At 39.2% G+C, this 13,976-nt stretch overlaps 1 protein-coding gene across 1 annotated transcript in view; it reads right to left on the reverse strand.

Moving 5' to 3' along the window:
• Nucleotides 1-7,766: 7,766 nt before the first annotated feature.
• YAP1 (Yes associated protein 1) overlaps nucleotides 7,767-13,976 on the reverse strand; it is a gene marked incomplete at its 5' end in the record, with an annotated part of 82,016 nt that continues 75,806 nt past the window's right edge. Inside the window, 2 exons of the mRNA XM_008636301.2 lie at nucleotides 7,767-10,035; nucleotides 10,607-10,719. Coding sequence (XP_008634523.2) covers nucleotides 9,797-10,035; nucleotides 10,607-10,719 — 352 coding nt within the window. The remainder of the gene's footprint in view (nucleotides 10,036-10,606; nucleotides 10,720-13,976) is intronic.

The raw sequence follows: 13,976 nt of genomic DNA on the forward strand, positions 1-13,976 counted from the left end.
GTAATCCAAAAACATCTTAATCTCTATTTAAAGAAAATAGTTGGAGCAAGTAGCACAGTATGTGCTATGTGTCAGTGGAACATGGCACTCTGTTGTATTAGGCACCCCTTAGGGGTTAATCCTTGCTATGAGTAAACTCTTTGCTCCATAATGTACCAGTTCCAGTCTCCACAGCCACACACACACCTTTTTTTGTGACTGTGCAGTTACAGAATGTACACACACTAAGGTGCAGAGCAGGGATTATGCATTAAATGTGAAGGCAAATGTCAGTGTAGACAAATCTGACCTGCAGCAACTTCCCTTCAGTCCCAGCTTGAAAGCAAAACTTACTCTTTCACAGGGGGCAGAGACTGGCAACCCTACTCTTACCCCAGCCCCTTGGGTTTGGGCCTTTTGTGTGCAAGGTGCCTTTAAGTCCCCAGAAGCTGACTGCTCAAGACTGGTTTCTTGAGAGGCAGCACAATGGAATAACAGATGTGTTCATATTCTCTCATTATTCGTTCTGGTTTTCTGATTGAAATGATTCTACATCACACCTAAAACACTAAATATTTAAAAATAAGCAACAACCATGCAGACTTTGTAACTGGGATGACACTTTTACTGGTTTTTTTTTTCCTTGTGAAGCCTAGAACAAACAAAATGCTCATGAGAAACTGAGTTGTCTTTAGGCAGGAACTTAGTGTTTATATATAGTGTCTATATATAGACACACACACAAATGCATGCAATGATATTCTATGCCTGTATATATATATATATATAACGCAGAGCAGGGATTATGCATTAAATGTGAAGGTAAACGTCAGTGTAGACAAATCTGACCTGCAGCAACTTCCCTTCAGTCCCAGCTTGAAAGCAAAACTTACTCTTTCACAGGGGGCAGAGACTGGCAACCCTACTCTTCCCCCAGCCCCTTGGGTTTGGGCCTTTTGTGTGCAAGGTGCCTTTAAGTCCCCAGAAGCTGACTGCTCAAGACTGGTTTCTTGAGAGGCAGCACAATGGAATAACAGATGTGTTCATATTCTCTCATTATTCGTTCTGGTTTTCTGATTGAAATGATTCTACATCACACCTAAAACATTAAATATTTAAAAATAAGCAACAACCATGCAGACTTTGTAACTGGGATGACACTTTTACTGGTTTTTTTTTTCCTTGTGAAGCCTAGAACAAACAAAATGCTCATGAGAAACTGAGTTGTCTTTAGGCAGGAACTTAGTGTTTATATATAGTGTCTATATATAGACACACACACAAATGCATGCAATGATATTCTATGCCTGTATATATATATATATATAATGAGGCAAGATTTTTCTCCCCTCACATTCATGATCAATCAATGTACTTTTACACCTAAAGGGTCACTCTGTCTTCTCAGAAGCAGCTCAACAAGAAAGCTCAATCTAAAAAATAATCTAACACCTAAGGACTTAGGCACAAAAGTTTTCAGAGAAGGAAGAACTGGGGCACATTAATCTGTCAGTGGTAACTGTGCACTCCTTTCTACCAAATAGAAGGGAATTGAAGTTAGCTGGTGAGCAGCACAGGAGGGCTAACTTGAGTCAGTTCACCCTTCCTACTGAGTGTCCACATGCCAGTGAAAACCATAATTTGACATGCAATATATGACCTTTCTATAATGCATTTGTGAGTTTAAACTTGTAGAATCAGATGCATAGCTTATACTACACTGCAAAGATTTTATTCATATGGGGTGATGTCACTGAGTAGAAGAGCCCTGGAACAGCACAGCTCGAGAGTGAATTAATAGGAAGCACTTAATGCTTAACCCTCAAAGCATTTTGCAAACATTAATATTTCAGTGCTCCCACGACATAAGTTAAACCATGCACATGGCTTTCCTGGGAAATGGTAAAATGCCTTGCTGGAAGGCACAGCAGGAAGTCAGATATGCCATTACAAGGCGGGAGCTGCCTTTATCCAGGGCAACGTGTACCCAAGTAGATTGTACCCAATTACATTTTAAAAACCATCTTTATCCTGTTTCAGATGTCACCAGTGCAATCACTTCAATAATGTGGTCAGTTAGATGTTAGTGACATTGAAAATAAAATGCAAGCAAATGTCAAGTGCCAAGACCACCAGATGTCTTCAAAGGAAGACATTTCCAAGAGGAGCTAAGAAACATGGTCCTCATGCAGCAGCAGTACACGTCTGCTTGCTTCCCATTTTCATGAACCTCACTGGGCTCCATTACTTTCTTTTCAAGGTGATGATAAAGCAAAGTCCACATACTGCAATAGCAAATTTCACCAGCACAGATGGCAGTTGTAAAGAACCTGAGCTTTACTGCAATCATGGATTTTCACGTAAAACCAGTTTGTTTTCCAAACCATGGCTAGTACATGGATGAGAGGAACTTGGATGCTGATACTACTGTTTGGGTGACAGGTTTTCTAGCATTCTTGCCACTAAGCTGCAAAGAGAAATTTCTATTTCTCAGTGATTTATTGGTGCTTAATCACATTCATATTCATTAGAAGAATCTATATCCACAGAAAGATTACCAGATCCTGAAATGCTGTTCATAGGAACAAAGGCCTTTTTAGTGAAAAACAAACATCTAAAAAGTAAAGGAAGCCACAGTTTTACACACTGGCAAATACAAATCTGAACCCCAGGGCTTTAAAGCAGTTGCTTGAATCAGCTGTGGGCAGGAATGAAGGAGGTGGCAGGTACAGGCTGCACTGACAGGGGAGTTTTAATCAGCCCAGCAGTTGTCACCTTCTGTAGCACTGACACTTTTCTCAACTACAGCCTGAAATCTCTCCTGTATGGCAAGAGTTGGGCTGCCCCACGGGCTTTGCTTTTGCCAGCAACTTCTTGGACTACACAGCCACTGATAACCACTTTCAGGCTAAACCCCACTGGCCTAACCAGCAGGTACCTCACAGTTACTGCCATTACTGAGGTACCACCACCTAAGTCACATCATTTCTTAACACTGTGGGTTTGGGATTTTATCATACACAAACGTAACCAGTTACCTCATTTTGACTGTAGACTTTGACAGTCCAGGACTGCAGCTGAACCTCTCAGAGGCCTCTGGGTCACAGTTCAACAGCAGATGATGGGTATGAAAGGATTACATCGCTTGGCAAAGTCTGAAAAGGGCCCCTTGTCAGTCAAGAGAGCTGAGACAATTGTATTTGCATGCCTAACAATGAAACTATGAGAGAAAGACTGAATTACTCTGTCAGCTTAAAAAACCCAATCACGGCTAACATCAGGTTAAGTGCTGGGTTGGAGTCCTCCAACAGGCACTGTGGCACTCCCCACTCCTGCTAGGACAGCTGGCTGCGGAAATCAAAGCAATGGTATAGCCAAACTTTGCCAGTCTCCAACAAGAACAGGAACCCACCATCGTCCAAAAAAGTTGTGCTTGCCGATAACCATCCTGTACCTGCTGCTGTTGGGGCAGCAACACGTTTGGAGTCAGACTGTAATTTCTGTGTTAAAATACAGACTTCAAACAGGATGGCAGCAGGATTTCAGGAAGGAGGAACTCTGCTCTCCTCTGGGGACAAACAGCACCTAGCATTACAGTCCAGTCTTTAGGTGTTAGGAAAGCAAAACTCACAGATGGTAAATACAATATATAATTTAATACACACACTAGAGCAGGTCAGAATTAACATATATGGGAGGAGGAGAAAGAGCATTTCAGGTGAGATCGAATATACCATTTTTATGGAAATCTAGTTTGTTGTTGCAGAACATTGAAGACAAAGCCTCTCGGGCTGCTCCTGACCCCTCCCCTTAAAAAACAAAACAAAACCACCACCACCACACCCCAAACACACTTGCTAATAGAAGGGAAAATTCCATAAAATTACTTTGCCTCTCGTGTTGTAATACAAGGCAATTTAATATAGAAAATACGATCATCAGAGTGACCAACTTCATTCCCATATAGAGAAAATAAAACCAGTCTGTGACAGCCTAGATCTGTAGCATTCACTGTTACAACCTCTGCATTAAAGACAGAGGAGTATGCCTGGAAAAGTAAAATGGCGAGTTTTCCACAAAATCCATCAGGCAGCTTTGTCAGATGTGTCAGTATTTATACGTTTCTCACTCAACATGCTCCCTCAGTGCCTAGAGAAAACCACATTGGCTGTTTTAATTAAGAGGCATTAAGTACTGGATATGGCAGTTGGTACAAAGCTCTACCCTCTGTTCTAAAGACAATTTGATTCTTCAGTTAGCGTTGGTTTTACCATTTCACGTCAACCAAGATCTCTCATCCTGTACCAACGTCTTCCTATTTTGATGACACCTAAATTTAGAGGGTGCAGATAACCCCCATTAGCAATAAGAAGTGGTGACAAGGGACAAGACACACACCTTTACTCCTCAACAGGAACATATGAACTCTGGATGCGGATACTATAAATAAAATCAATGGCCCTGGTTTATCTCTGAATGAACCTCCAAAACAGGAGGTGCTATACAGATCATAGCCTGATCTCAAAATAATTATTCTGTTGATGATCCAACATGAAAAATGCTTTCTTTGGCTGATAACTTGCACTTGTTTCCTTGGAAGCATATTATTTCTGGCTTACTGAAATGAATACTTTTTATTTTTAACTAAGCGTTGAAAATATTTCAAAGAAAATTGCCAAGTGAGGCTGTAATACCTGGACCAAATATCCTGTTTTGCAGTAATACAGTCTATTTAGGGCTGCCTCAGAAGGTCACCGATACTTCAACTACTGCAATATGTCACCACCTTATAAATGAGAGTGATATCAGCAAACAAAATTGGTGCCTTATCATTCCCTGGCACTGGCTGCCTACTCCCAGGTGGAAGGTGTGATGTTACATTTAAATTTAAAGGATCTGGGTGACTAAAGTTGGCTATGAACTCAGAAGTACAAGACAAACAGACAAAACCATCAAGGGCTGTACCCTTACCTAAGAAAACACACAAATGTGCTGAATTCAACAGGGTTGGGCCATTCAGTGCTGAATAGTAACAACTCTGGAACTGCTAAAATGCTAACAGTGTCTGACTTTGGCCTTTCCAAATTGCACTGCATTAAAAAAAACTCCCATCTTTCAGACTTTCTGTTATACAGAAGGTCAAAATTAATGAAACCTGTCAAGATATTTTAAACTAAAATCTTCAGGCACTTTCAAGGTATGTCATTACATATTTCACAATTCATAAGTCAAAACTTGGAAATGAAAACAGTGTGTCTTTATTGATAGTCTGCCACAAATTAATGCATAAACTTAAGAGTTAGCCAAAACTGTATCTGCCATCCGAACATGGCAAGCATTATCTGCAAAAAGTGGATGTTTTCTTCTAGCAGATACCCAGATGTTCTGTTACCAGGTCTCACTATAGTGCCATATGCAATTAAAGTATTGTTTTACACAAGTTGCATGATGCTCACCAGAGTCACTGTCTCTTCATTACTGCAAGCACACAGAGATGCAAGCACACTTTAATGTTAAGCCTTTACTGAAGTCAGTGGAACTCATTTGTCTCCCAGGTGAGCTTGCACACCGTATTTGCAGGCCTGGAGTTTATGACTACAAAAGCAAAGACAAGGGGGACAAGAACAGATGCACCACAACAGGCATTCCAACAATTCAATGCATCTATCTTACTGAAGGAAATCGTATCTTTACATACCATTAAATGTTAAAAACAAACAAGGATGTTTAAGCACAAAGTATATATTTATACCAAATAAAACAACTGAAAAAGTATTACATAAAGAAAAATAATGTAACAGAATGTACTTAAGTACCTAGCTTACAGTCATGCTCATATCTAAAAATAACATTGTTAAGTAATATATATAATTTTGGACATAATTCTCTAACATACAACATGATTCTGTGATTCTAAATGTGGAGAGTACTTTTTCCATGATACAGAACACAAATTATTTTATACAGGCACACCTGCTAATTTGTATAAAAAACATGCTTGTAAGTGAAAAGGTCACTGTAGTACTAATTTACCATGTAGTGTTAATCATGTTGAAATTGTCTCTTCTCCTTTTGCATTGGTGAGCGCCAACACTGAATGGTACAATATTTGATCCATATGGTTCACCGACACTGCAACCTGTTCCCAAGCAGTAGCCCTGCCTGGATGTTAACAGTACAGTTCTGTACAGCCCCATCTGTCTGCATATAGTGTATTTAAAACTAAAAGCTATTACAATTATTACAATGATTTCTGTTTCAATATATACATCAGTATAAAATACTACCCAAAACACTTTTGCATTTCAAACAATTTTAACCACTTCATCAAACAATGCATCTGCAGAATTAAAAAAAAAAAAAAATCCAAATTAATATTGATTGCCAACAGTACAGCATCTCTATGGTATGTTTCCTAATAAATGAGAGAACGGAAATGTCTTAATTAAAATAAGTATCACAAAACATAATAATGTTAGAGCAGTTCAAGGATTCCCAGTTTGTCAGTATCTACCCTAAGCAGTGCTACCCAAATACAGTATAAGCCATTTAGTGTTTCTACAATGAGAATAAAACATTCAAATATTAAAGCTGTGACAAACACACAAAAGCAAGGAAAGATAATTTGTTCTGTACTCACTTCTGTTGTAGCAAGGTACAGCATGTCAGGAGTTTGCACTCAGTGCATCGTATCGGGCTGTGTGCATGGACTGGGGAATGAGATGCTGGAGAGCAGTGCTTGCACAAAGGCACCTGGGAGTCCTGGTCAATGGAAGTTGGACATCAGCAGTTGGAGTCAGCAGTGCCCTGGCAGCCAGGAGGGCCAACCCTGTCCTGGGGGCACCAGGCACAGCATCACCAGCTGGGCAAGGGAGGGGATTGTCCCGCTCTGCTCTGCACTGGGGCGGCCTCACCTCGAGTGCTGGGGGCAGTTTTGGGTGCCACAATGTAAGAAAGACATTAAACTATTGGAGAGTGTCCAAAGGAGGCCAATAAAGGCGGCTCCTTTGAGGGGAAGCCAATCCTCATGGCTGAGATAACTTGGTCTGTTCAGCCTGGAGAAGACTGAGGGGAGACTTCTTTGCAGTCTGCAGCTTCCTCATGAGAGGAAGAGGGACAGGTAAGATCTCTTCCTCTTGAGACCAGTGACAGGACCTGGGGGAATGGCCTGAGGCTGTGTCAGGGGAGGTTTAGGCTGGGTATCAGGAAAAGGCTCTTCACCCAGAGGGTGGTTGGGCACTGGAACAGGCTCCCCAGGGAAGTGGTCACAGCACCAGCCTGACAGAGTTCAAGAAGCATTTGCACAACACTCTCGGGCACATGGTGTGACTCCTGGAGTGTCCTGTGCAGGGCCAGGAGTTGGACTTGATGATCCCAATGGGTCCCTTCCAACTCAGCTTATTCTGCAATTCTCTGTGTGCTATGACACCTGGATACAACTATGGAAGAAACTGAAATAGAATCAACTCTGAATTTCCTTGCTGTTGTGGTTTTATGTCAGATCATTCAAGTTATAAAAACTTAGTGTCTTTTTCTTTTCCTGAAGGGAAGGAGAGAGAGGAATTCATGATGAAATTGCAAAAATACTACTAAAATCCCTATCTTGGACACAATACACTGCTTTAGGAGCTACTGTGTCATTGCACAACATAAGTGGCCTATTAATTGCTGAATTACTGGTGTAGCAGAATATATATCATTGTGAACGTGTTTTAAAAATTGGTATTTTTAAACTTGCCTGTATCCCATAACAAGCCGTAAAATTTTGTGTTTTTCAAACACTAATATGTTTATGTAAAGTAGTAAATGTACATTTATAGTGGCAAATTTCAAATCTCTGCCTCTACTGCTTCAGTTTTTAAAATGGGATTTGGTTAAGAGTTTTCCATCTTTACATCATCCTAAAACAGAATTATTTCTGAAGCATAAAAAAATCCAAATGGCAATAGAAATATGATGGGGGTTTTTTGTTTGTTTTGCTGATTTGTTCCTAGCTTAAAAAATAATCAATGTCTTTAAAAAAATGCAAAACAGTAAAACCCAAAAAATCTCTCCTCAGGAGAAGTCCCTGCTAACTGAGAGGTTTTTTTCCAAAACTAAGTTTCATGCTTACAGTATCTTTATAGTCATGTTATACACCCTTGAAAATAAAGGCTCAATGTTGAGAATGGTGACAGGCCCTTAATTATAGAGGTGTTAACTGGTGACACTATTTTTCATCAGAAAAAAACCCAAAAGCCCCACAAAAATTCATAGCTTATCTTGAAAGTTTGATTCATGCTCGCTTTGTTTATTTAAAAATACTCTTTGGAAACTTGTGTCAACTCCTGCAGACAACTTAGTGATACATCTTTTCCTGTTAAAATAAAAATAATTCTTATTCACCTCTACCCCACGCTAAGCTCTACTACTAATATACACTTCATTACCTGCTCATGTCACCATCTAACACGTATCTTTACATTCTTCTACATATAGTGTCCAGGGCTTATTTTTCACCAAACAGAACTTGATAACTATTACACTTTGAAGTTTTTATTGAGGAGTTTTTTGGTGTTCTAGCCTTTTCATTGCAATGCACAGTGATATTAATAGTTCAGAATTTTTTTCAGTGATAACTTAAGAGAAACTTTTCATAAATTTTTGTTTCCCATTAAGGATTTTAAAATCTGAACTCACTTAGAGACCAAAACTGAAAACCAGAAGAGAGATTAGATGTAATTTTAAAATGGTTCTGCTACTTTAAAATGCATTTAGAATTTGTACACATGACACACGATTCTAACTTTTACATTGCTGTAATCAGATTCTAATTCAAAGTCTTGCAAATACACATGAAAAATAAGCCACTGGTCATGAAATCTAATGATTACATTCAAAGCTAGCCTTTAAAAAAAAAAAAAAAGTTACAGGCAAAACATACTGGTTCATGTACTCACTAGCTTATCAGGCTACAATAGGCATGGTTTAAGTATAAAAAAAAGCAGACAATTCAGATTTAAATAAGACTGTGTGAAATCAGAAAAAACCCTTAGATTTCACTACTAAAAAAAACCCCAGAACACCTATAATTACTTCCCATCCTACCGCTACAGTTAAACCAACTAACAAAAATAATCAAAAGTATTTTTGACAAATGGAAGTTAGGCTAGAGTATGTGGCAACAATCAAAGTTCATATATGTTTCTATGTAAAATGACTCATGATTTACTATAACATAAAATATGAACAAGAGCACTTCATGACTAATGCAAGAGCTACTAGTAGGAACACTTAATGCCAGTCTTCAGCCCTCCTTTACGTCATATCTCCAAATCAGTATTGACTTCTTTTGACCAGATACATCATTTTTGGCTTGTCACCCCAGTATGTCATGTTTTACCACTTGCCACAGGCAGCAGGAGACAACTAGCTGAGCAAACTACAAGCAGTGACATGCAGAAATTAACTCTCAAATCTGAGTACTTAGATAAAATGATATGCAAGCGCACACTAGGACAAAAGGAATGGCATTCGTCATCCAAAATAGGCTCATCATCCCTCCCCACCCCCCTTGAACAGTAGTTGCAACAGCAATAGAAAAAGATCAAGAAGATGTCTGTTCTTCAGAGTCAACTGTGGAAAAAAGTCAGCAATATATAACAGCAGCGATGGACAAGGAAGAGCAAACCCAAAGAATCTTGTTGAATATTTGTTCATTTACTTTTTCTGAACACAAGCCAAAGTGCACCACACTGGCTTGTTCTGAACTTCAGATACAGATGTCCTAATCTCCTTAGATCCTTCACAGATTTAGAATTCAGTCTCCCTGAGGCCCCTATAACCAAGTAAGAAAGCTCTCTTTATCTAGCTTGGTGGCTGCCAAGACAGATTCCATGTCATTAAGGATGTCAGAGCTCAAAGCCTCTTGCAGACTTGGCATCAGTTCTTCTCCTTCTATATTCATTCCATCTCCTTCCAGTGTCCCAAGGTCCACATTTGTCCCTGGAATGGCTTCAAGGTAGTCTGGGAAACGGTTCTGATGGGATGGTATGTTACTTTGGCCGATACTGTCACCTAGTTATAACACAGAGATGAATATTAAGTATACTGGAAGTACCAAACCTACAATTTATCAGGACAACTGGTAAAGGTTACTCATGTACCTCTTGCATCATACAAGCAGCATGACTCATAGAAATCCATGACAAAACCCAAAGATAACTTGACTGCATGCAGATGTACATTTTGTTTCAAACTTTCACCTACTGACCCAAATCTTACAGATCTTTGATGTCATTTAGCATAATTTAATTTTTATACTTGAAGGAAAAAGACAATACTGGATGAGGTACTATTCTTAGCTCTGAACAACATTACTTCAGAAAGCAAACACACTCAAATTCCTTATAAAAACAGGAGTGATACTACTTATGACCAATTTCCCCATCCTCCTAATACAGCTGATTACAAATATATTTTTTCACAAACCTAACCATAATGTTTCTATTACAGAAATAGGGGAAATAGAAGAAGGTATAAAAACAATGCAAAAAGTATCACAGCTTTTCAGAGTTGCTTGTTTTCATTGCAAATGGATACAACTGTATTTGGAAAACATGCATTGAAAATGTACACAAAACCAGACCTGTATCCATCTCATCAACACTGTTCAGGAAGTCATCTGGGGTTCTGGGTACACTGTAACTGCTCATGCTAAGTCCACTATCTGTGCTTTCATCTCTGGAGTGATATGTTCCACTGTAACAGAAGAACAGGAGGAAAAAAGAAATGAGGGTAGAGCACTCAAGAAAATAAAATAGATGCTTGTTTTGAATTAATTTATGGGCTTTTAAAACATTGCTACCATGAGAAATCCTCTATTCTAATAAAAAACTGAAGCATTTGTTTGCACGAGACACCTGGGTTTTATTTTATGCAGACCTTTTCCAATTAAAACCATGTTATTTTGATTCAATTTAACTTGATGAGAACATACTTATGCAGCTTTAAGAAACTGCCTACTTATGTTCTGCATAATTTTAATATTTTCACACTCACCCTCAGCTAAAACCTTTCGAAGCGTATCAGATAGTCCATAATGATTATAAAAATAATAATTATGGTGCACCCTTTTATGCTTCCATAAGGATAAAAAAAATTACTTCTAAGTAATGTTCCCATATTTAATCAACCACTGAAGTGTATTTTTAGGTCACTGCTGTTATAAATAGTTGGAACTCCTTTAGCAATTCTTCAATTGCTTCCCACTGCTGCATTACTACTTGTTCAGTCACACATGTCAAGGCAAGAGAGCACCCTAATATAAATCAAATACTGGTACAGAAGCCATCCTGTAAACAAACCCTGCTCAGAATGATCTTGCTGACAGAACAGTTAACCAAACTGATGGCATGGGGCCTTACATGCCTTCACTTTCTTACTGCCATCTCACTGCCAGAGCAGCAAGCAAGACCAAGAGAGCCTCAGTGGAAAATATGGGATGGGGCAGGGAAGCAGGCCAGTGTGTTGAGTATATAGCAAGGTTTTGGTAGCAGGGATCTGCAAGGATGACTGTGTGACACAGCATGAGGAGCTGATCCCACGTCAGCCAGCTGGTTCCAGCTGTCTCCAAAGTGGTCCAGCAGCCCAAAGCTGAGCCCAACAGTGACAATGGTGGTACCTTTGTCATAACACATTTAAGAGGAGGGGGAAAACGCTGAACAGCAGATGGGAGAGAGGAGTGAGAATATAGGAGAGGAACAGCCCTGCAGACCCCAAGGTCAGTGCAAGAGGAGGGACAGGAGGTGCTCCAGGCACCAGAGCTGAGATTCCCCTGCAGCCTGTGGTGCAGCCCATGGTGAGGGAGCTGTGCCCCTGCAGCCCCTGGAGATTGAAGGGGGAGCAGAGATTCACCTGCAGCCCGAGGAGGATCCATGCCAGAGAAGGTGGAGGCCTGAAGGAGGCTGTGACCCCATGGGAGGCCTGTGCTGGAGCAGGCTGACAGCACCTGTGCTCCCATGGAGAGAGGAGCCCATGCTGGAGCAGCTTTGCTGGAAGGAGCTGTCACCTGCATAAGTAGTTCTTGAAGCCCACCATTACCTCCCTCCCCACTGCATCTCCTAATATTCAGTCTTCACAAAGTATTTTCAAAACCTGTATTTCTTCAGGTTATGGGAGCATTCACTGAGAATCCTTACTGATTTTCCATCCTGCATCCTAAATGAACATCAACTTGATTTACTGTTCAAATTAGCATTTGAAGACATACTGATCCTCCTCATGATGTACTTGTGAAGTATACAGTATATGCCTTTTTGTCAAATATGAAGAACCAAAAAAAATATGAACAGCTATTCAATATTGCATGCCAGTAGAATGCCATCAGCCATGTATATAAATATATAAACATTTTTTTTTTTTTTTTGATTCCATAAGGACATCTTTGCTGTACAAGAAAGGAACCTAACATTTCTTTATAGATTAATCATAAATATTTTTCTCTTTTTTTAGATTGATTTAAAAACAGAATCACCACACATTCGATACAATCCTAGTAATTAAACGATTTAAAACTTCTGTGAACAAAAATGCTGTTTTAATGGGACAAAATACTAAAAACAGAACTGAGACTATGCTGAACTAAATCACTCCAGTGGAGAAGGCTTTTTGGCTGTTTCTCTCACATTTGGAATGTCCAGCACTTCTCTTCAAATCACTCCTTAATACACATTTCCTCTTTCTTCAACAAGGATTTGTTCATTTAGTAGTCACACCACCCAAAATTACCACATGCAACTAAACAGCATTGCCCAAAATAGAGCGGATTCTTCTTCAACTAATAATTGTTAAAATATGTGTATACAAAAGAAGAAATACCAATTTAGGAGTTAAAGAGAGAACTACCATCACTACCAATATAAATCTAACCGACAAAAATATATAAACAAGTGTGGCAAATCAAAAGGTAAAATAGTTTAATGCAGTCTGTGCTGATGAATATCCCATTCAAAAAAAAAATCAAATATACCTTAATGACTGTAAGTACTGAAGATAGCAGGCAGATTTCACTATGCATTTTAAACCACTACTGAGTATTTTCTCTAATTGCTCCAATGTAGTTATTTTCTGAGATTTTTTAATGTTTCTATTATATAGGCAGCAGAAAATATCAAACAACCTAAACTTTGAATATATAACTTCGGGGCCTAAATTTAGCTCTGTCTCACCAAGAACTTTATATATACCCTATAAAGATAGAAAGGAGCATTTCTCCAAGTCTGAACTTTAACATAAGGAGTATCAACAAGATCTTTAGGTCAAAACTACTGGACTGCTTTCTGAGATAGCAGTGCATATTCACAAATGTCCTTTCTTAAAAATCCCTTTCCCATACCCATATGACACCATTAAGTGTGGTGCTGCACATACAAAACCCTAGAAGGAGACACACGTTCAGACCAAAATGCAAATTAAGATAATCTGAACTCAAGTCAAATACAGATTTTCAATCTTTTGCATGGGGTAAGGGCTACATTTAAAAAAAACCCAGTTAAACATATATGCAACTAGGCAAGCATAGAATTACAAAACATAAATTTGCCCTTTCTAGCTTTTTCCTCTGTTTCCAGTCAATGGCAAAGATCCATCACTTTATATTTTATGTGTGTAGACTCACAATGGATGAACTGCAGCAATCCACTGCTGTGGCCATTTGAAACCTAAAGATGCATTTCCTTCAGGTCAGAAGACAGGTTTTGAAGATGTGAGGACCTGTACGATGTATGAGGGCAACAGCCTTTCAGAAGTTCAAGCTAGTATGTTACTACACCACATCAATACCATCGTCGATCTACAGAGGCTTCCCATACAAGAGCAAGTCAGGTTTAAATTGTCTTGTCTCTTTTATTTCTTAGGACAAGGCCAGCACAGTCCAGGCTCACACAAGAACATCCTACAGGATGAATTCCATGTAGGATAATCCCTCCAACAAAAAATCAAGTTTTCTAAGCGTAGTT

The sequence above is a fragment of the Corvus brachyrhynchos genome, unplaced genomic scaffold (assembly GCF_000691975.1).
Source record: "Corvus brachyrhynchos isolate BGI_N302 unplaced genomic scaffold, ASM69197v1 scaffold86, whole genome shotgun sequence".
In the NCBI taxonomy this organism is placed as follows: Eukaryota; Metazoa; Chordata; class Aves; order Passeriformes; family Corvidae; genus Corvus; species Corvus brachyrhynchos.